Here is a 22417-nt window from a genome sequence, read left to right on the forward strand (position 1 = left end):
AAATCTATTCACCCACCTCTTTCCCATCTTAATCCACCCCTTTCCCGCAATCGTTTCTGCTGTCTATTTCTATCCTTGAGGGAAGATGTCCACCTGAAACGTAGTCTGTCCATCTCTCTCCACACCTCCTGCCTGACCCGCTCGGTTCCTCCAGCATTTTGTGTATATTTGATCGGGAAATCTCTGCTCTCCGTCCAGCAGAAAGTCCTTGGGGAGACATTGGTTGTCCATCCACTTTCGGTGGGTCAAACCACGGGAAAGGTTCGTGTCGGCCACCCGACCGCGCCTGAGGCCTAGCGGCCTTTCCCCTGATCCCCGGGGTCGCGCTGCCCGAGTCTCCCCGCGATTCCCGGGGCCGCGCTGCCCGAGTCTCCCCCCGATCCCCGGGGCCGCGCTGCCCGAGTCTCCTCCCGATCCCCGGGGACTCTCTAATTCTCCGCTTCTCCCCCCAGTCTCTGTCACCCTGGATGTGGAAACGGCGAATCCGTATCTCGAGGTGTCTGAGGATCGGAAGAGTGTGAGACGGACCCGGACCCGGAGGAATCTCCCTGACAACGGGAAGAGATTCACAGTCTGGGCTTGTGTGCTGGGATCGGAGGGATTCACATCGGGGAGACATTACTGGGAGGTGGATGTGACGGGGAATCGGGGCTGGTGTCTGGGAGTCGCCGCAGAGTCTGTGGAGAGGGAGGGAGGGGACAGACTGAGTCCGGAGACCGGATTCTGGGTCATCGGGCGGGTTGGTGACGTGTTCCATCGGGATTGTGACGTGTTCATCTCCCCTGGGCCCCGTCTCCCTGCCGGTCCCATCCCCGGGAGGGTGGGAGTTTATCTCAGTTACCAGTCCGGGGCAGTTTCATTTTACAACGCGGAGACCAAGTCCCATCTCCACACCTTCACTGGGAATAAATTCACGGGGAAACTTTATCCTTTCTTCTGGCCTCGGGATGAAAACCAGTGGCTGAGAATCTGCTCCGGTTCCGCTCCGGGTCTGTAAACGGGTCGGGTCCCGGGACCGGCGTCAGGAGTAAAGTCACTGTAAATATAAATGTGCGGAGAGTGAAATAAACACGAGATGAGAATTATCGATCCGTTAATTTTAACTCGTTCACCACATCCGACAACGGAACAGAAACACCGCAGATTCAGCAGCAGCCGCGGGGCGGCGGGTCCTGAGCTCCCCCGGGTCCTAAAGTCCACCTTCACTGAGACAGGTTAAATGGGACAAGTGGGGGCGGTGCTGACTGGGAGAGGGGGGTCAGGGTGAATCTTGGTCAGGCCATAACACACAGGAGCAGAATTAGGCCGTTCAGCCCATCGACTCCGCCCCGCCATTCCATCATGGCTGATCCCGGATCCCACTCAACCCCATACTCCTGCCTTCTCTCCATGTATTTTGATGGCCTGATCGATCAGGAAATGATCAACCTCCGTCTTAAATATACCCACAGCCTTGGCCTCCACCGCAGTCTGTGATAGAGCATTCCACAGGGTCACTACTCTCTGGCTAAAAATATTCCTCCTGACCTCTGTTCAAAAGGTCTCCCCTCAATGTTGAGACTGTGTCCTCTAGTCTGGGTATCCCCACCACATGAAACAACCTCTCCACATCCACTCTATCTAGTCCGTTCAACACTCGGTAGGTTTCAATGAGACTCCCCTTTCCTCTCTGAGATATGGGACCCAAAACGTTGATTAAACTCCAAGTACAGCCTAACTTGTGTCTTATAAATGCTCAGCATTATTTCCTTGCTTAAATATTCTATTCCCCTTCAGAGAAAAGCCAGCATTGCATTTCCCTTCTTTACCACAGACTCAAAATGCGAAATAACCTTCTGGGACTCTTGCAGGAGCACTCCTAAGCCCCGGGCACCTGTGAATTTTCTGTCCAGTAAAATAATACTGAGTAATATTATTCCTTGGATCAAAATGCATGATCATATATTTCCCAACACTGTATTCAATCTGCCATGTTTTTAACACTTCTTCCAATTTGTCCAAGTCCTGCTGTAATCGTATTGCTTCCTCAGCACTACCTACCCCTGCACCTTTCTTTGCATCATCCACAAACTTTGCCACAAAGCCATCAATTACATTATCTAAATCACTGACAAACAATGTGACAGTCCCAACACTGACCCCTGAGGAACACCACCAGTCACTGGCAGCCAACCTGAAAAAGCCCTATTTATTCCTACTCGCTGCCTCCTGCCTGTCAGCCATTCCTCTGTCCATGCCAGTATCTTTCCTGTAATGCCATAGGATTTTATTGTGTTCAGCAGCCTCGTGTGTGCTACCTTATCAAAGGCCTTCTGAAAATCCAAGTAAATGATATTCACTGCCTCTCATTTGTCCACCCTCCTCTTCACTTCCTCAAAGACCTCTAAAGGTTTGTTAGGCCCGGCTTTCTTTCACAGAAATCATGCTGACATTGACTTATTTTATCATTAGTCGCCAAATACCTTGAAAACTCCTCCTCAAAAAAAGACTACAATACTATCCCAACTACTGCGGTTCGGCTAACTGGCCTATAATTTCCTTTCTTTTGCCTTTCTCCCTTCTGAAATGTGCAATTTTCTATTTTCCAGTCCTCCTGGACCATGCCAGGATCAAGTGATTCTTGAAAGATCGTGACCAATGCATCCATTATCTCTTCAACATCCCTCAGGACTCTGGGATGTAGTCCATCTGGTCCAGATGACTCATCCACCTTAAGACCTTTGAGTTTGTCCAGCACTTTTTCCTTTGTAACAGCAAAGTCACTCAATCCTGTTGTGTCTTCCACAGTGAAGATTGTTGCAAAGTATTCATTAAGTTCATCTGCCATTTCTTTGTCCCCCATCAGCATCATTTTCCAGTCGTCCAATGGCAACTCTCGTCTCCGTTTCACTCCTTATTTAACTGGGAAAAAAAAACTGAGTGTCCAGCTTTATATTATTGGCTCATTTGCCTCATATTTCATCTTTAACGTTCTTATTGCTTGTTAGTTGCCTTTTTTTGGATTTTCAAAGAATCCAATAATCCAGCATCCCACTCACTTGTGCTACCTTATATGACATTTCCTCAGGTTTTAAGCAGTCCCTAACTTCCCTTGTCAGCCACGGGTGCCTACCCCTGCCACTTGAGAACTTCTTCTGTGAGACATGTCTATCCTGCACCTTGTGAGCTATTCCCAGATGCTTCAGCCACCTCTGCTCACCGTCCTCCCACCAGTATCCTGCTCCAATTCACCTCTCTCATGCCTCTGTAATTCCCTTTATTCCATTGTGAGACTGATACATGTGACTTAAGCTTCTCCCTATGAAATTGCAGTATGAATTCAATTATATTATGATCACTGCCTCTGACGGGTTCCTTTACTTTAAGCTCCTGAATAAGGTCAGGGTTATTGTACAACACCCAATGAAGGGTGACCTTTCCCCAAGTCGGCCCAAGCACAAGCTGCTCTGAAAAGCCATCTCGTAGGCATTCAACAAATTCCCTCTCTTGTGATCTGACACCAACCTGATTTTCCCAATCCCCTTGCATATTGAAATCTCTCATTACAATTGTGACATTACCATTATTACATGCCTTTTCCCAGTAAATGCTGTGAATTAGCTTAAAGTCACTCCCATCTGGCCCCCAAAGTTCATACTGAGACTGCAATTGATTTTTCAGCCTGATATGCTTCACACTGAAATAGTATGTGTTTAACAGTTTCATAATGTCAAAATGTACATGACACAGAATGAAGTTTTCCAATTAGATACAAGGTATAATTAAGCATAGTGTGGACAATTCCAAGTTCTGTCAATATAATTCCTTCCCCCTTCTTGTTTTCAGGCCTTCTTCTATAAACCCAACAGGTTTATGTATTCTGTAAAGGTGTCTGTCCTTGTGTCCATTATCTTACAAGTCTTGCCATAAGCCACTAATTCTTAACCCTTAGCTTCTGATTTGCTAAGCGGAAGGTTGATTTCCACAGCTGAACTTTTAACAGGTGTTTTTGCTAAACAGTCAGCCTGATCATTTCCCTCAACAGTGCGCTGTGCAGGATCCATAATGTGCAGACATATGAACCAAACCTTGTATATGAAATACTGTTTGATGAGTTTCTAACAGCAAATCTGACCTACTGCTAGAATCTGTTTTAAGTCTTATCAAAACCGAAAAGGATTCTGAAGAAATTACAAATTAGCATGGACCAATTTCTTCCACCCACTGTAAGCCTAAAAGGATGACAATGAATTATGCTTCATATACTGATTAGTGGCTGGTAAGTCATTTCTTTATCATTACCTGCAATTCAGACACAAAGAAAGAAAACAGCCACACCAATATTCCCAGTTAAATTATCATTTCATCCATCCGCAAAAATGGTTTCTGTATGATAACAACTTTCATTAATATACCGATGAACCAGCAGACTCTCAGGCAGAACATAATCCTATTGTGTTACCTAAAATCAACTGAAGTCATTGGAAAAACAAGGTGGTGCTACAGAGGAAGCTACAGTGGGAGATGTTGTATCATCCAATACACACATATTCCCAGTTTGATAAGAACCCAGCCACCCAACACTAAAAACATTCTTCTTGTGATGTTCCCAACAGTCCTCTAGCACACCTTTAACATGATGATATTTCTTTACCCCTCAAATTAATCCAGTATGTTAACAACAACTTCACCCTCTGTCATTGTGAGGGCAATTATCCTATTTCAACCAGTAAAACCGAAACAGGAGACGATCTTACTGCACCACAACACAATCTTAAAGCCTGTGCTGGTATCACACCCAAACAGAATAAAGTTGAAGATGAAGCTGATCCTTAAGCCACATAGCCAGAATCAAGAACAGATTGAATTAAACAAATATAGAAAATCAACAAAGATTTTCCTGTTGCACCCTAGAATAGCCACACATATAAATTATTTTACTGATAGGGTGCTTCCATGTCAGTTTATTATCCATCCGCATGTCTGGAAAACTTATGACAGACTATTCCTCAAGAATTTAATCATATAATTTCATATCATGTGCCCACCCATTCCTGCGCAGTCCGTCCAAATAAAAAACTCAGATAAATTATGCAATCTCCCCTCATTTCTAATCTCCAAAATTTGATCAAAAGTCCTTCTGTCCATAACATATCATATGTGGTAACAATAGCAAATAATACTGCTATTACAACATCTTTATTTAACTGTGCTTTCCTAATATCATCTTCCAAATCTAAAACTGAATCTAATGTTTTTCTGCCCTTCCAAGATCCACTCTGATAAAATGCTATATCACCTCTCTTTTCCAAAATATAACTCAAGCACTCGATTACCATACATTCCATCAGTTTACATGAATGAGACATTAACGATAAAGGCCCAAAACGAGAAGGATCAGACGGGGATCTCCCAGGTTTCAGAACAGGCACAACTGCTGCCATATTGCATGAGGGAAGAAGATGGCCTGATCTCCAAACACAATTCAAAAATTTAATATTTTCACGAGAGAGAATTACAATTATATATATCACACTTCCCTGGGGTGCCTGACCTGAATTAATAATAGATTTCTTAAATTTCTGCAAAGAAAACTCTACATCAGTGATACTATGACTGGGTTCCAACACATCAGGGTATTTATTCACTGAAAAACATATCCCTACATTGTTTAACTTCTTCACTTAAATGGTCTTGATTTTGAATGACAGCAAATGACCCAGCCAGTAACACAACCTCCCCTGTTTCAGTCACAATCATTTTGCCCTCATTAATCAACGCTGGAATAATATGATCATTTCAAATCCCCCCATTTCCTTAACCACATCGCAAACACCTCCAAGTTTAATATCCCTTCAAATATTATCTCAATATAATTCCAGTAAATCACCGCCTTCCTCATCACGGCCTGTGCCCTTCTATTATTAATAGTGTTACTCGGAGACTGATGCATCGTCACATAAAAACTTACATTTCTCCCAATTTGCTTTACCAAACACATTCAAATATATCGGCTTCCAGTCCCCGATATACAGTAAATCCAACCTCAAGCGCGTCAGGACAGGAGGCTGACTGACGTTCATATTAACTAATCACCGTGTGAATTCTGATTTGACCGACATCCACTGTAGCCACTGACTGCAGGGGTTAGTGGTGGGTCTGCGCTACGATAGGCTGGTGGAAATCTGCCCCATGTTCGGCCCCTCCTCTTCCGCTCCATGGCCATGGCGAAGTTCAGCGAGTCGCTGCTGTCGATGGTCGCCGGACTCGGCGTCCACAAGGACGGGCGCGGTTCCCCTTCGTCGCCTCAGTCAGTCCGTTCCGGCAAAGCTTGTGGCAGCTGAGGAAAAATGTCTTTGCAGGGAGCGTGCGAGGAGGCGAGGGGTATGACTACAACTCCCAGAAGGCCCCGCTGATTACAGACATTTACACCATACGCTGCCCCGCAAAGCTAACAGTATTGTGAAGGGCCCCACGCACCAGTGGCAGGTATTTCTGGCAATAATACAGAAGGTGCAGGGTCAGTTCATTCCAAAGAGGAAGAAAGATCCGAAGGGGAGTAAGGGGCGTCGGTGGCTGACAAGGGAAGTAAAGGACAGTATACAAATAAAAGAGAAGAAGTATAACATAGCAAAGATGAGGGGGAAGCCAGAGGATTGGGAAACTTTTAAAGAGCAACAGAAGATACCTAAAAAGGCAAAACGGGGAGAAAAGATTAGGTAAGCAAGCCAAGAATATAAAGGAGGATAGTAAAAGCTTTTTAGATATGTGAAGAGGAAAACATTAATTAAGACCAAAGTTGGGCCCTTGAAGACAGAAACGGGTGAATTTATTATGGAAACAAAGAAATGGCAGACGAGTTGAACAGATACTTTGGATCTGTCTTCACTGGGGAAGACACAATCTCCCAGATGTAATAGTGGCCGGAGGACCTAAGGTAACGGAGGAACTAAAGGAAATTCACATTAGGCAGAAAATGGTGTTGGACAGACTGATGGGACTGAAGGGTGATAAATCCCCAGAATCGATAGTCTGCATCCCAGAGTACTTAAGGAGGTGGCTCTAGAAATCGTGGACGCATTGGTAATCATTTTCCAATGTCCTATAGATTCAGGATCAGTTCCTGTGGATTGGAGGGTAGCTAATGTTATCGCACTTTTTAAGAAAGGAGGGAGACAGAAATCGGAATTATAGACCAGCTAATCTGACATCAGTGGTGGGGAAGATGCTGGAGTCAATTATAAAAGATGAAATAGCAGCACATTTTAATAGCAGTAACAGGATTGGTCTGAGTCAGCATGGATTTACAAAGGGGAAATCACACTTGACTAATCTTCTGGAATTTTTTGAGGGTGTAGCTATGAAAATGGACAAGGGAGAGCCAGTAGATGTAGTGTACCTGGACTTTCAGAAAGCCTTTGATAAGGTCCCACATAGGAGATTAGTGGGCAAAATTAGAGCACATTGTATTGGGGGTAGGGTACTGACATGGATAGAAAATTGGTTGGCAGACAGGAAACAAAGAATAGGGATTAACTGGTCCTTTTCAGAATGGCAGGCAGTGACTGGTGGGGTACTGCAAAGCTCGGTGCTGGGACCGCAGCTATTTACAATATACATTAATGATTTAGATGAAGGGATTATAAGTAACATTAGCAACTTTGCAGATGACACAAAGCTGAGTGGCAGTGTGAAATGTGAGGAGGATGTTATGAGAATGCCGTGTGACTTGGACTGGTTGGGTGAGTGGGCAGATGCGTGGCTGATGCAGTTTAATGCGGATAAATTTGAGATTATCCACTTTGGTGGCAAGAACAGGAAGGCAGATTATGCTCTGAATGTTGTCAAGTTCGGAAAAGGGGAAGTACAACAAGATCTGGGTGTTCCTGTACATCAGTCACTGAAAGTAAGCATGCAGGACAGCAGGCAGTGAAGAAAGCTAATGGCATGTTGGCCTTCATAACAAGGGGAATTGAGTATAGGAGCAAAGAGGTCCTTCTGCAGTTGTACAGGGCCCCGGTGAGACTACACCTGGAGTATTGTGTGCAGTTTTGGTCTCCAAATTTGAGGAAGTACATTTTTGCTGCTGAGGGAGTGCAGCGTAGGTTCACAACGTTAATTCCCGGTATGGCGGGACTGTCATATGTTGAAAGATTGGAGCGACTGGGCTTGTATACACTAGAATTTAGAAGGATGAGAGGGGATCTGATTGAAACATATAAGATTATTAAGGGATTGGACACACTGGAGGCAGGAAACATGTTCCCAATGTTGGGGAGTACAGAACAGGGCCACAGTTTAAGAATAAGGGGTAGGCCATTTAGAACGGGGTTGAGGAAAAACATTTTCACCCAGAGAGCTGTGGATCTGTGGAATGCTCTGCCTCAGAAGACAATGGAGGCCAATTCTCTGGATGCTTTCAAGAAAGAGTTAGATAGAGCTCTTAATGATAGCGGAGTCAATGAATATGGGGAGAAGACAGGAACGGGGTACTGATTGTGGATGATCAGCCATGATCACAGTGAATGGTAGTGCTGGCTCGAAGGGCCGAATGGCCGACTCCTGCACCTATTGTCTATTGCACCCCTCACACAAACTCTTCTCCGTCCTGCCATCTGGCAAAAGGTACCGAAGCATTCGGGCTCTCACGACCAGACTGTGCAACAGTTTCTTCCCCCCAGCCATCAGACTGCTCAATACCCAGAGTCTAGACTGACATCTACATCATTTATTATTATATTGTAATTTGTCCTCTGCTGCACCTATTGTCTTGTTTATTAATTATTGTACTGCCCTGCACTGTATTGTGCACTTTATGTAGTGCTGTGCAGGGCTGTAGTCTAGTGCAGTTTTTATGTTGTTTTACGTAGTCTAGTGTAGCCTTGTGCTGTCTCACACAGTCTAGTGTAGTTTTGTGTTGTTTCATGTAGCACCAGGGTCCTGGAGGAACGTGGTTTTGTTTTTACTGTGTACTGTACCAGCAGTTTATGGTCGAAATGACAATAAAAGCGACTGGACTTGATGACACAAAAGTTGGGGGTGTTGTGGAGAGTCTGGAGGGTTGTTAGAGATTACAGCGGAAAATAAATAGGATGCAGAACTGGGCTGAGAAGTGGCAGATGGAGTTCAACCCAGATACGTGTGAAGCGGATCATTTTGACAGGTCAGTTTTGAACACAGAATATAACATTAATGGTAAGACTGTTGGCAGTGTGGAGGGTCAGAGAGATCTTGGGGTCCGTGTCCATACGACACTCAAAGCTGCTGCGCAGGTTGGCAGTGTTGTTAAGAAGGCGTCTGGTGTGATGGATTCATCAACCGTGGGACTGAGTTCAAGAGCTGTGAGGGAATGGTGAAGCTATATTAGGAGACATTTAGTCCCCACTTGCAGTACTGTGTTCAACTCTGGTCACCTCACTACAAAAGGAATGTGGATATGAAAGAGGGAGCGAAATGACTAACAGGAGGGGACATAGTTTTCAGGTGCTTGGAAGTCGGTACAAGGGGGATGTCAGGGGTTAAGTTTTTCACACAGAGTGTGGATGGTGTCTGGAATAGAAACATAGAAAAACATAGAAAATAGGTACAGTAGGCCATTCGGCCCTTCAAGCCTGCACCGCCATTCAGTATGATCATGGCTGATCATCCAACTTAGAACCCTGTACCTGCCTTCTCTCCATACCCCCGATCCCTTTAGCCACAAGGGCCATATCTAACTCCCTCTTAAATATAGCCAATGAACTGGCCTCAACTGCTTCCTGTGGCAGAGAATTCCACAGATTCACCACTCTCTGTGTGAAGAAGTTTTTCCCAATCTCGGTCCTAAAAGGCTTCCCCTTTATCCTCAAACTGTGACCCCCCCCCCCCGTTCTGTACTTCCCCAACATCGGGAACAATCTTCCTGCATCTAGCCTGTCCAATCCCATTAGGATTTTATATGTTTTAATAAGATCCCCCATCAATCTTCTAAATTTCAATGAGTATAAGCCTAGTCGATCCAGTCTTTCATCATATAAAAGTCCTGCCATCCCAGGAATCAATCTGGTGAACCTTCTTTGTACTCCCTCTATGGCAAGGATGTCTTTCCTCAGATTAGGGGACCAAAACTGAACACAATACTCCAGGTGTGGTCTCACCAAGGCCTTGTACAACTGCAGTAGTACCTTCCTGCTCCTGTACTCGAGTCCTCTCGCTATAAATGCCAGCATACCATTGGCCTTTTTCACCGCCTACTGTACCTGCATGCCCACTTTCAATGACTGGTGTACAATGACACCCAGGTCTCGTTGCACCTCCCCTTTTCCTAATCTGCCACCATTCAGATAATAATCTGTTTTCCTGTTTTTGCCACCAAAGCGGATAACCTCACATTTATCCGCATTAAATTGCATCTGCCATGAATTTTCCCACTCACCTAAACTATCCAAGTCATACTGCACTGCCAACAATGGTGGTAGATGCAGTTACAATAGGGTATTGTAAGAGACTTTTAGATTGGCACATGGAGCTTAGAAAAATTGACGGCTATACGATAGGGAACTCCTAGGCAGTTTCTAGAGTAGGTTACATGGTCGACACAACATTGTGGGCTGAAGGGCCTGTAATGTGCTGTAGATTTCTATGTTCTGTGTCAAAGACAGGCAGAGGGATTTGTTTAAGTGTACCGCAGTACAGCATGGAAAGGTTGGGCCGAAAGGTCTGTGTCAGTGCTGTAAGAGAGAGGTTCTGTCCCAAACATCGACTCCATTCCCCCCAATAGATGGTGCCTGACTTGCCAAAGTTCTTGAAAAGTTGTATTCAGTTCTTCTCAGCTTTCCATACAAAGGATGTTTAGTGCTGGAAGACTGCAAAGGAGATTCATCATGATTAAGGGGGTTTGTGTCCATAAGACCATAAGTAATTGGAGCAGAATTAAGCCATTCACCCCATCGAGTCTGCTGCCTTTCTGTCATGGCTGATCCCAGATCACACTCAATTCCATGCACCTGACCTCTCACCATATCCTTTGATGCCCTGACCGATCAGGAAACAATCAACTTCTGCCTTAAATATACCCACAGACTTGGCCTCTACCGCAGTCTGTGCAGAGCATTCCACAGATCCAATACTCCCTGTCTAATAAACTTACCTCTGTTTGAAAAGGTGGACCCTCATTTTTTGTGGCTGTGCCCTCTGGATTTTGATAGCCCCACCATCGGAAACATCCTCTCCACATCCACCTTATCTGGTCTTTTCATCATTCAACAGGTTTCAATGAGATCCCCTCTGCATTCTTCAGAATTCCAGGGTGTACATGCTCAAAGTTGCCAAATGCTCTTCATATGTTAACCACTTCATTCCCAAAATCATGCTTTTGAACCTCTTTTGGACTCTCTCCAATGACAACCGATCCTTTCTGAGATATGGAGCCCAACACTATTGACAATACTCCAAGTGCGGTCTGACTAGAGTGTTATAAAGGCTCAGCATTACCCCCTTGCGGTTATATTCATGGGGCGGGATTGGACAGTATTGATCTACTGAGGGAGCTTGGAATCCGAGTTCACAACTCCAGATACTGGTTCCAGTGTCAGGCAGTAATGTTGCATCTGGAGAACTGCATTCTAATGTAAGAATAATGCAGAGGTCTTGGATGGTGAGTGGAAGTGGCTAAACAGGATGCTGCCTGGATAAAGTGAAAATGGACAATCTCGGGATCTAGTTTCTCTGGAGCGGCTGAGGCTGAGGGAGGTCTGACAGACGTTTACAGGAACGTGAGAGGCACAGACAGAGTGGACAACCCGTATTTTGATCTCTATGGAGGAAATGTCTAATACCTGAGGGCATGCACTTCAGGAGAAAAGAGAAAAAAACTACCTCATTGGTCCTTTTTGCACTATTTATGTATTTTGTAATTTAGTGTAATTTTGCATCTTTTCTCGGCACAGCTGCTGTTTAAAAAAAAACAGTTACAAAAGATGTTAAAAACCTGACTCAGAATTGTAAGGGAGGTTTGTGTTTCAAGTTCTGTTTTTTATACTCATAGTGACGGGTGTCTGGAATGAATGTCAGGGGTGGTGGTGGAGGCAGGTGTGATGGAGTCTATTAGATACCACCTGAATGTGTGGAGAATGGAGGGATGTGTTCCTTGAGTAGGCAGAGGGATTGGTTTAGTAAGGCATGAAATATCCGGTTCAGTTGGTTCAGAACGACACAGTGAGCAGAAGGGCCTGTTATGGACAAGTACAGCAAGCAGAGCAGGTAAACTGGATAAAGTGTTCCCAGTCAGAGCACAGACTGTGACGTCAGTGGATATGCCAGCATCACAGTTCTCCCACCAAAGATACTTCACTGCCGGATAAAATGAAGTTTGTGATGTTTATAAATGATGTGGTGAATTGTACTGCTCAGGCATCCCATCCTACTGAGTAAATTAAAATTATTGTGAAAGCTGCAGAAAGGTATCTTGGTGTAACTGGTGTTTTGTTGGAGGCTTTAAAAATGAAGATTTGTTGGGTGGGGTGTCTGTATCCCAGTCTACTTGTGAACATACATAACACGATTAAAATATTGCAATGAAATGCGAGAACTCTGATTTATAGTGGTCACGACTTTAAGAAGTTTACTTCTCATTTGTCAAAGTTTTCCAATGTTATATCTATTCAGGAAACCTGCACATTTTAAGTTTTTATTCCTGTGCAGGATTATATTGTCGTTCGGCTTGACAGGTTAGTTGGCAGAGGGGTGGGGTTGCCAGTTTTGTAAGGAAAAGGGCAGAGTAGAGAGTTGTGAATGGGAACAAAATGTATCAGGAACTTGTAGAAGAAATTCTTGATTCAACAGGTATGTATCAAATTTCCTTTTTTGAAAATATTAACATTTTGAATCGTATTTTGAGGTTTGGCCATCGACTTTCCTCATGGAAAATGGTTGTAGTAGTGCCCATTCTAAAACCTGGAGCTCCCCGTCTGATCCTCCTTGTTGTAGGCCAATATCAATAACGTCTCCTTTATGTAAAAGTGTGGAATGTATGGAAACGTGTGGAATGTATGGAAATCGAGTGTTTAAAAACATAAAAACATAGAAAACCTATAGCACAATACAGGCCTTAGTTCTCTAATTTTGAGACAGGACTAGTCAGTATACTATTTCTGAGGACACTACCTCACCTCCCTTATCAAGCTGGGAAATCTTCACTCATTCCCTTCATCCCACAGGCTGACTCTGGGCGGGAGACCAGACCTGGGCACAGTGTTCCATGTACACTCTCACCAGGACCCCATATACCTTCAGAGGAAATCTTTATTCTTGTATTCAAACCCTCCTTCCCATTCAATGCTCTTCATTTAATATCGATCTCAAACAGTGAACAGATATAATACACCCTCAGACATGAATTTAAAGGGCAGGTGTTGCAACAGTTTGAGCTTCATACCGGGGGCCACGGAGCAAGCAGGGAGTCACAAAGGGAGGAATGTGGGAGTGTTGTGTGTCTGAGCCCAGCTGTGTGTGTTTGTGTATCAGAATCAGTTTCATATCACCGGCATATGTGGTGAAATTTGTTGTTTTGTGACAGCAGTACATTGCAATATCTAGTGATAAAAACTACAAATTACAATCAGTATGTATAAAATTAAATTTGAAGAGCACTGCAAAAAGCGAGAGAAAATACTGAGGAAGTGTTCTGGAGTTCATTGTCCATTTAGAAATCTGATGGCAGAGGGGAAGATGCTGTTTCTGAACCGGTGAGTGTGTCTTCGGGGCCCTGTACATCCTCCTTGATGGTAGCAATGAGAAGACGGCCTGTCCTGGGTGTTGGGTGTCCTTAGTGATGGCATCATCTTTTGACTGTGTCCTGGATGCTGTGGAGTCCAGTGTCCATGAAGGAGCTGGCTGAGTTTACAACTTTCTGCAGCATTTTCCGATCCTGTGCAGTGGCCTCTCCACACCAGGCAGTGATGCAACCAGTTAGAATGCTCTCCACAGTACGTCTGTAGAAATTTGCAAGTGTCTTTAGTGACAGACCGATTCCCTCAATCTCCGAATGAAATATAGCCGATGTTGTGCCTTCATTGTAACTGCATCAATATGTTGGGCCCAGGATAGTTCCTCAGAGATGTTGACAGGCAGGAAATGGAAATTGCTACCTTTTTCACTTCTGATCCAACGATGAGGACTGGTGTTAATGATGTTGAGGTCAAGGTTATATATGTGTCTATACACACAGACGTGGGTGTGGAGAGAGCAGAGCAGTGGGCTGAGCACGCATCGTTGAGGTGTGTCAGTGTTGATTGTCAGCAAGGAGGAGATGTTGTTTCTGATCCACACAGACTGTGGTCTCCTGGTGAGGATCCAGTTGCAGAAGGAGGTACAGAGGCCCAGGGTTTGGAGCGTGTTGATTACAATTGAGGGTCTGATTGTGTTGAGCACTGAGCTGTAATCAGCAGCCTGACTTGTGTATTGCTATTGTCCTGCTGATCTAAGGCTGAGTGGAGAGACAGTGAGATTGCATCTGCTGTGGACAGATTGTGGCGATCAGCAAATTGCAGTGGGTCCAGGTCCATGCACAGACAGGAGTTGATTTTCGTCATGACCAACCCCTCATATAACCGTATAACAACTACAGCACAGAAACAGGCCATGTTGGCCCTTCTAGTCCGTGCCGAACTCTTACTCTCACCTAGTCCCACCAACCTGCACTCGGCCCATAACCCCCCGTTCCTTTCCTGTCCATATTTCTATCCAATTTAACTTTAAACGACAACATCGAACCTGCCTGAACCACTTCTGCTGGGATCCCGAGATTCGTTTTTCTGTGGGCAAGCTCAGTAAAGCAAAGAACCATAATAGAATTCACAAACAGGCACCCGTTAGTCTCGCGAGACCATGGATTTGCGCCTTGGAAGGTTTCCAGGGTGCAGGCCTGGGCAGGGTTGTATGGAAGACCGGCAGTTGCCCATGCTGCAAGTCTCCCCTCTGCTCGCCACCGATGTTGTACAAGGGAAGGGCACTAGGACCCATACAGCTTGCAACCGGTGTCGTCGCAGAGCAAATATGTGGTTAAGTGCCTTGCTCGAGGACACAACACGCTGCCTCAGCCAAGGCTCGACTAGCGACCTTCAGATCACTAGACGAAAGCCTTAACCACTTGGCCACGTGCCAACATTAAAAACTGTACTCAACAGGACAGACAAAAGAAAAAGGAAATCATATGCAAAAAAAAACAACAAACTATGCAAATACAAAAGAAAATAAATAAATAAATATAATAATAATAATAATAATGCATATTAATAACATGAGATGAAGAGCCTTGAAGGTGATTACAAAGGTTTGAGATTGGTGACCCTGTCCACCTTTGATCCCCGATGAGGACTGGCTCATTGACCTCCTGTTCCCTCCCTCTGGGGTTAATAATCAGCTCCTTGCTCTTGCTGACATTGAATGAGAGTTTGTTATGAGACCACAAGTTACAGGAGAATAATTAGGCCATTTGGCTCATCGAGTCTGCACCGTAATTTCAACACGGCTGATTCATTATCCCTCTCAGCTCCAGTCTCCTGCCTTCTCCCTGTATCCCTTCATGCCCTGACCAGTCAAGGATCTATCAACCTCTGCCTTAAATATTAATAATGACGACCTCCACAGCTGGCTGTAGCAAGGAATTTCACAGATTCAGTAATCTCTGGTTTAAGAAATTCTTCCTCATCTCCATTTCAAAAGGACACTCCCACATCCTTTCCACAGGCCTTGCAACAGGGCCGGGATTCTTGTGATGTCTGCATGTGTATTTGAGTCTGTGTGCGTGTTTGCTTCTATTGATGTGTGTGAGTGTGCATGTACTGTACACAGCATGTGTCTGTGCGAGCACGTGTGTGTATCTCCACGTGTGTGTCTGTCTGTGTTTCGTATGAGTCTCATGGCCTGTGTGCCTCTCTGCGCGAGCAGGTGTGGATCAGTGTTTGAGTGTGTGTGTCTGACTGTGAAAGTGAGTGTGAGTGTGTGTCTGTGTGAGTGAGTGTGTGTGTGAGTGTGTGTGTCTGTGTGTGTGTCTGTGTGAGTGTGTGTGTCTGTGTGTGAGTGTGTGTGTGAGTGTGTGTGTCTGTGTGAGTGTGTGTGTGTGTGAGTGTGTCTGTGAGTGTGTGTGTCTGTGTGAGTGTGTGTGTGTGTCTGTGTCTGTGTGAGTGTGTGTGTCTGTGTGAGTGAGTGTGTGTGTGAGTGTGCGTGTGTGTGTGAGTGTGTGTGTGTGAGTGTGTGTATGAGTGTGTTTGTGTGTGTGTCTGTTAGTCTGAGTGTGTGAGTGTGTGTGTGAGTATGTGAGTGTGAGTCTGTTAGTCTGAGTGAGTGTGTGTGTCTGTGTGAGTGAGTGTGAGTGTGTGTGTCTGTGTGAGTGTGTTTGTGTGTGTGTGTGTCTGTGTGAGTGAGTGTGTGTGTGAGTGTGTGTGAGTGTGAGTGTGTGTGTCTGTGTGGGTGTGTGTGTGTGTGAGTGTGTGTGTCTGTGTGAGTGTGTGTGTGTGTGAGTGTGTTTGTGTGTGTGTGTCTGTTAGTCTGAGTGTGTGAGTGTGTGTGTGAGTATGTGAGTGTGAGTTTGTGAGTGTGTGTCTCATTCTGCCTTTGGATGGATGTCTGTGTGCTTCTGCGTCTTTGCTCAAATTTGAAATTAAACTTATTATGAAAGTACATATACATAACCATGTACGACCATGATATTCATTTTCTGACGGGCATGCACAGTAGAACAGAAAAATGTAATAAAATAAAAATAAACTACACACGAAGACCGACAGACTCATAATGCTGAGACGATGAGTTGCAGAGGCCTGGAAAATGTGTCCATGCGTGTGGGACCTCCTTCCCCAAGGCAGCAGCGGGAAGAGAGCGTGGCCTGAGCGGGTGGGAGGTGTTATCATTGATGCTGCTTTCTTGTGGCAGCACTTCTTGTCGATGTGCTGAATTTTTTTTTGCTGGCTGGGAGATGTCCAGCACTTTCTGTAGAATTTTCCGTTCATGGGAACCGGTTTCTGTCCCGGGCTGTGATGCAACCAGTCAGGATGCTGTCTATCATGCATTTATCGAAGTTTGTCAGAGTTTTAGACGACAAGCTGAACTTGTGAAAACTTCTAAAGCAGTAGCAGTGCTGTGCCTTCTCTGTGACAGCAGGTACGTGTCAGCTCTCTGAACTGGCAGCGCCAAAGCATTTATAGTCATCAGCCCTGTGGAAGAATATTTGAAATATGAAATCAAAAGAGCTGTGTGTTGTTAAAGCGTTGTGGCCTTGTGGATTTTTCCCAGATAGAAACACAAGCTGATTTCCCTGTAACTCGGAGGGAGGAGAATGGAGAGAAGGGGAGGGGGGCGGGCAGAGAGGGTGAAAAGAGCTGTGTGTTGTTAAAGCTTTGGGACCTTGTGGATTTTTCCCAAATAGAAACATGAGCTGATTTCCCTGTAACTCAGAGGGAGGAGAATGGAGAGAAGGTAGGGGGTGGGGGAGAGAGGGTTAAAACAGTTGTGTGCTGTTAAAGTTTGTGACTTCGTCGATAGCCTGTATTTATCCAATTCAGTTGCAAGTCTGCAGAACTAAGGTCATTGTGCTGACCACAACCCCTCAGTAGAGCGATAATACAGCTCTACAAATGAGATAAGTGTGGACGGTTGGGAAAGGACGTTCTGAATTAACTCCTCTGTTCTGATAAAGTCACACACACTTGTCTGCTACTGGATCCGAACTCAAGCTGAGCTCCCTCTAACTCAGAGGGTGGAGAGTGGGGGAAGGGTGGGGGGAGAGTCGGTGGGGTGAGAGATGTAGTGAAAGAAGGGTAGGGAGGGGGAAGAGAGGGTTAAAAGTGTTGTGTGTTGTTAAAGCTTTATGATTTTTTCGATGGCCGGTATTTATCCAATTCAGTTGCAAGTCTGTTAACTAAGATCATTGTGCTGACCACAACCCCTCAGTAGAGCGATAATACAGCTGTACAGATGAGATAAGTGTAGACGGATGGGAAAGAACGTTCTGAATTAACTCCTCTGCTCTGAGGAGTTCATACACACTTGTCTGCTACTAGAACCAAATACAAGCTGATTTCCCTCTCATTCAGAGGGCGGAGATTGGTGGGAGAGATATGGAGAGAAGGTGAGGGTGGCAGACAGAGAAGGGAAGTGAGGGGGAAGAGAGGGTTAAAAGAATTGTGTGCTGTTAAAACTTTGTGACTTGACAGCCTGTATTTATCCAATTCAGTTGCAAGTCTGTAGTACTAAGATTATTGTGCTGACCACAGCCCCTCAGCAGAGCGATAATACAGCTGTACAGATGAGATAAGTGTGGACGGTTGGGAAAGAACGTTCTAACTAACGCCTCTGTTCTGATATGGACACATACACTTGTCTGCTACTGGAACCAAACACAAGATGATTTCCCTCAAACTCAGCGTTCCACAAATGTGGACTCTCTATGATCTCATGGTAAAATAAATGATTTTCCACAATGATTGTGGACAGAGGTTAAAACACCTGCGACATATTCACTGGAATTCAGAAGAATGAGACGAGGTCTTATGGAAACATATAAAATTATGAAAGGGATAGATAAGATTTAGGCAGGAAAGTTGCTTCCACTGGGAGGTGAGACTGGAACTTCCGGACATAGCCTCAAGATTCTGAGGAGTAGATTTAGGACGAAGATGAGATGGAACTGCTTTTCCTGGAGTGGTGAATTTGTAGAATTCTCTGCAAAATGAAGCAGTAGAGGCAACCTCAGTAAATATTTTTATGACAAGGGTGGATAGATTTTGCATCGTATGGGAATTAAGGGTTATGGAGGGTTAAGGGACAGGTAGGTGAAGGTGAGTCCTTGGCCACATCAGCCATGATCTTATTGAATGACGGAGCAGGCTCGATGGGCCAGATGGCCGAGTCCTGCTCCTAATTATTATCTTCGTATGTTCTTATATACCCACCTACAGAGTCTAAGACAGCCCGAGTCCAGCCCGGATCCAAGATTCTGGATGAAGTTTTAATGTTAGCAGACGACAGAACAAAGAGCTCGAATCCCAGCGTGACGTGCAGTAGAAAGAGTTTTTGAACTCCATCGACGAAGAGATGGAGATTGGACACGAACAATTAATGACATTAATAATGTTACCATGGAAACGTGGTTAAAGGGACTGTGTAAGGCTGCCACTGATGGGACAGCACGTCAGCATATTGATTTTGTAAATGTCACCAGGTGCAGACAGACAGCGGGATACGCTATTACTGACTTTATTTTCCATTTCCAGGACACATGGGAGTCTTCTGCTGGAATAGACTTGCAGGACAGCTCTGCTTTCGAGGTACAGACAGTCTTGAACTGCACAGCGACGCTGATTATCTACGACACCTTCTCCTGACATGTAAACCTCTGATGTATTTACATTCTACCACCCTGTATACTGAACTATTTCAGCTGATTTATTATCAACTGGTCCTTACCGAACACAGAGCAGAAACTCTTTCTTTAACCGGACACATCCATTACGTACGGTCCAGAGGGTGTATCAGCAGAGATGTCATTGAGTGAAGAACAGAAAGAAGAATTTGAAATACCAAAAACAACCCATCATGCTATCCATCAGATGGTCAGGATGTACAACAGTTCCTGTCTCCTGTCCTCCTCAGCACAGTGTCCCCACGGCTGTGTGCTGAGCCCATTGCTGTACACTCTGCTCACACATGACTCCACAGTCAAACACCTGAGTAATCACACCGTCAGGGTCGCCTATGACACCACACTTGTGGGGCTCATCGCCAACAACTGTGAGATGGCCGACAGAGAGGAGGTGGAAGAGCGCTGAGCCTGATGCCTCTTCCTCAATGTCAGCAGGATAAAGGAGATGGTTATTGACTTTGGGAGAACTCGCACCTCTCACATCGCTCTTTACATCAGTGACGTGGCAGTGGAAACTGTCAGCAGTCTCAAACTCTCATGGTGCCAGAACACATCCTACACCGTCACAGTAAACTCACCGACCCTCCGCTTTCTGAGGAGGCTGTAGAGAGCTGGGCTGTGCACTGTATATCCACACGCATTTCAATCTGCAGGTGCGCAGTGGAGAATATCCTAACTCGTTGCGTCACTGCACAGTACGGAAACTGCACTACAGCTGACAGGAAGGCTCTGAACTGGCGGTCCAAACTGCCCAAAGCATCAGTGACATCAGCCTGTCCACCATCAGGGAGATGGATACAAAAAGGTGCCTGTCCACCATCAGGGAGATGGATACAAAAAGGTGGCCTAAAGGCCAGTAACATCATGAAGGATCCCACCCACCCGACTCACGGACTGTTGTCCCAATCCCGTCATGGAGGAGGCTACATTGCATCCACACCAGAAACGCCCCAGTTACTCAAAACAGTTACTCGCCCCAAGAAGCAGTAACTGACACCTCCTCCCATTAACCCACTCCTCCACACCCGCAACCACCAATACTTTATCATTTCCTGTCAGTCACCTCATGTACAGCCAGGTGTCACTTTAAGGACATACAATCAATCTGTGTATATAAGCTATCCTATGTATTTATATTTATTGTATTTTTATTATTGTGTTCTTTATCATTGTGTGTTTCCCTTTTTATTGCTGCATCTGATCCGGAGTAACAATTGTTTTCTTCTCCTTTACAGTTGTGTACAGAAAATGACATTGAACACAGCTGCTCTGATAAACATACCGGCAACATCATCACAGACACATGACAAAGCCGCGCTCACAACAACAGAAACACAAATCATTCACACATTTTACGAGAAGCAATACAAATAGAACAAAACCATGTAGAGTGTAGTGGTCAACATATTCATAGTACAACATCGCACTCATAGTGTTAAAAACTAAAGTGGCCAGTTCCAGATAAAATGTTAAACCAGCCTTCCTGTCCGTAAAATATGAATGCAATTGATTGTCACAAACAAGAGAAAATCTGCAGGTGCTGGAAATCCGAGCAACACACAGACACAATGCTGGAGGAACTCAGCAGACCAGGCAGTATCTATGGAAAAGAGTACATTCGACGTGTCGGGCCGAGGCCATTCGGCACACTTGCCTTTAGATAATCCAATAGATTTAGCACTTCTGATGTCAGCCTCACCGCCCTATAATTGCCTGGTTGAGAACAGTAGGTGGTGAATCTGTTCAATTCGTTGCCACAGGTGGCTGTGTTGGCAGGTTATTGGACTATAAATATGGCGGAGGTTGACAGGTTCTTGATTACTCCGGGCGTGAATTGTTCTGGTGGGAGGGCAGAAGGATGAGTTCAGGAGGGAAATGGATCAGCCATGATGAAATGGGGGAAGCAGACTCGATGGGCCGAATGACCTGATTCTGTTCCAGTGTCTTGTGCTCCAAACACATATTTATCACCTCACCAATACTTTCCGGTTTCTGCAGAGATCGCTCCCTCCATTTGTCCTTCTCCACTAATGTTCCTCCTGGCAGCTTTCCCTGAAAGCGAGATGAGTACGACACCCGGTGGATCCGGTGCTCCTGATGCAGCTCCTCCACGTTGGTGAGGCCCGGCGTAAACTGGAGGGATCGCTCCGTCTAGCACCTCCGTTTCATCTGCCAAAACTGGAACTTCCCTCTGACCAAACAATTTTATTCCTGTTCTCATTCCCGTTCCAAAAGGTCGGTCCAAGGCTTCCTGTTATGCCATGATGATGCCAACCACTGGGTGGAAGAGTAACACCTTATAGTTTCTTTATATAAACTCCAGCCAGATGGTATGAGTATCGATTTCTCCTTCCAGTAAACGTTATCCTTTCCCCTCTCCTCATCATCTTTCCCCCACTCTGGCTCTTCTCACTTGCATATCACCTCCTACTGTTAACACTCCTCTTGCCCTTTCTCCTATGGTATATCCTCTCCTTTCCAATCAGATGTATTACTCTCCATCCCTTTATCTTTCCCAGCTGAAGGACTTCACCTTACAGCTATCCTCCTCCTTCTGCCCCGCCTTTTTATTCTGGCCTTCCCCCTTCCATTCCAGTCCTGAAAAAAACGGTCTCAGCTCGGAACGTCAATTGTTGATTCATTTCCATAGACGCTGCCTAACCCGCTGAGTTCTTCCAACATTTTCTGTGTGTAACTTTCCTACCCAGCGGCGTCCTGGCGGAATGGCAGGTCCTCTGTGGACGGCACTCTCGCCTGGTGGTTTTCTGCCGCAATGGCCGGTAACTTGTTGATAACACCTGCCACCTGGTGGTGTCCTCCCGCAATGACAGGTCCGCGGTGAAGAACCCTCATACTTGACGGTGTCCAGCCTCTCTGGACAGCACTCAACAGTCCACGTTTTGTAAAATGACACTTCATCGGGACCGGAAAGGACGGGAACAGGTGCTAGAATGAGAAGTTGAGGAATGTCGTAGATGTACAAGCTGGCAGTTGGTCGGTGAGTTTGGCAAGCTTGGTGGGAGGGGATGGAACTGAATT

At 45.3% G+C, this 22417-nt stretch overlaps 1 protein-coding gene and 2 long non-coding RNA genes across 11 annotated transcripts in view; 2 read left to right on the plus strand and 1 right to left on the minus strand.

Moving 5' to 3' along the window:
- The window catches only part of LOC140185303 (zinc-binding protein A33-like), a 17561-nt gene extending 16484 nt beyond the window's left edge, over nt 1-1077 (plus strand). For both annotated transcript variants that reach the window (XM_072238692.1, XM_072238693.1), the window contains one exon: nt 453-1077. In XM_072238692.1, the coding sequence (XP_072094793.1) occupies nt 453-997 (545 nt within the window). In that variant the 3' untranslated portion in view covers nt 998-1077. The remainder of the gene's footprint in view (nt 1-452) is intronic.
- The window catches only part of LOC140185382 (uncharacterized), a 24264-nt gene extending 12884 nt beyond the window's left edge, over nt 1-11380 (minus strand). The window contains exons 1-2 of one of the 7 annotated variants that reach the window (XR_011882557.1): nt 11108-11380; nt 895-2901 (exon numbers count right to left, since the gene is read on the minus strand). This is a non-coding gene — a long non-coding RNA (uncharacterized lncRNA). Of the gene's footprint in view, nt 1-16; nt 443-462; nt 806-841; nt 863-894; nt 2902-5950; nt 6018-11107 lie in introns of those variants that run through there. The other 6 variants (XR_011882558.1, XR_011882556.1, XR_011882560.1 and 3 more) reach the window with 6 other exon arrangements.
- On the plus strand, nt 6127-20544 carry LOC140185381 (uncharacterized). Of its 2 annotated transcripts, none has more exons than XR_011882554.1 (2): nt 6127-6468; nt 18915-20544. It is a non-coding gene; the product is annotated as an uncharacterized lncRNA (long non-coding RNA). The 2 variants fall into 2 exon arrangements; XR_011882553.1 differs by lacking the exon at nt 6127-6468 and adding an exon at nt 16188-17118.
- Nucleotides 20545-22417: the final 1873 nt, after the last annotated feature.

This window comes from Mobula birostris, chromosome 20 (assembly GCF_030028105.1).
Source record: "Mobula birostris isolate sMobBir1 chromosome 20, sMobBir1.hap1, whole genome shotgun sequence".
Taxonomy (NCBI): domain Eukaryota; kingdom Metazoa; phylum Chordata; class Chondrichthyes; order Myliobatiformes; family Myliobatidae; genus Mobula; species Mobula birostris.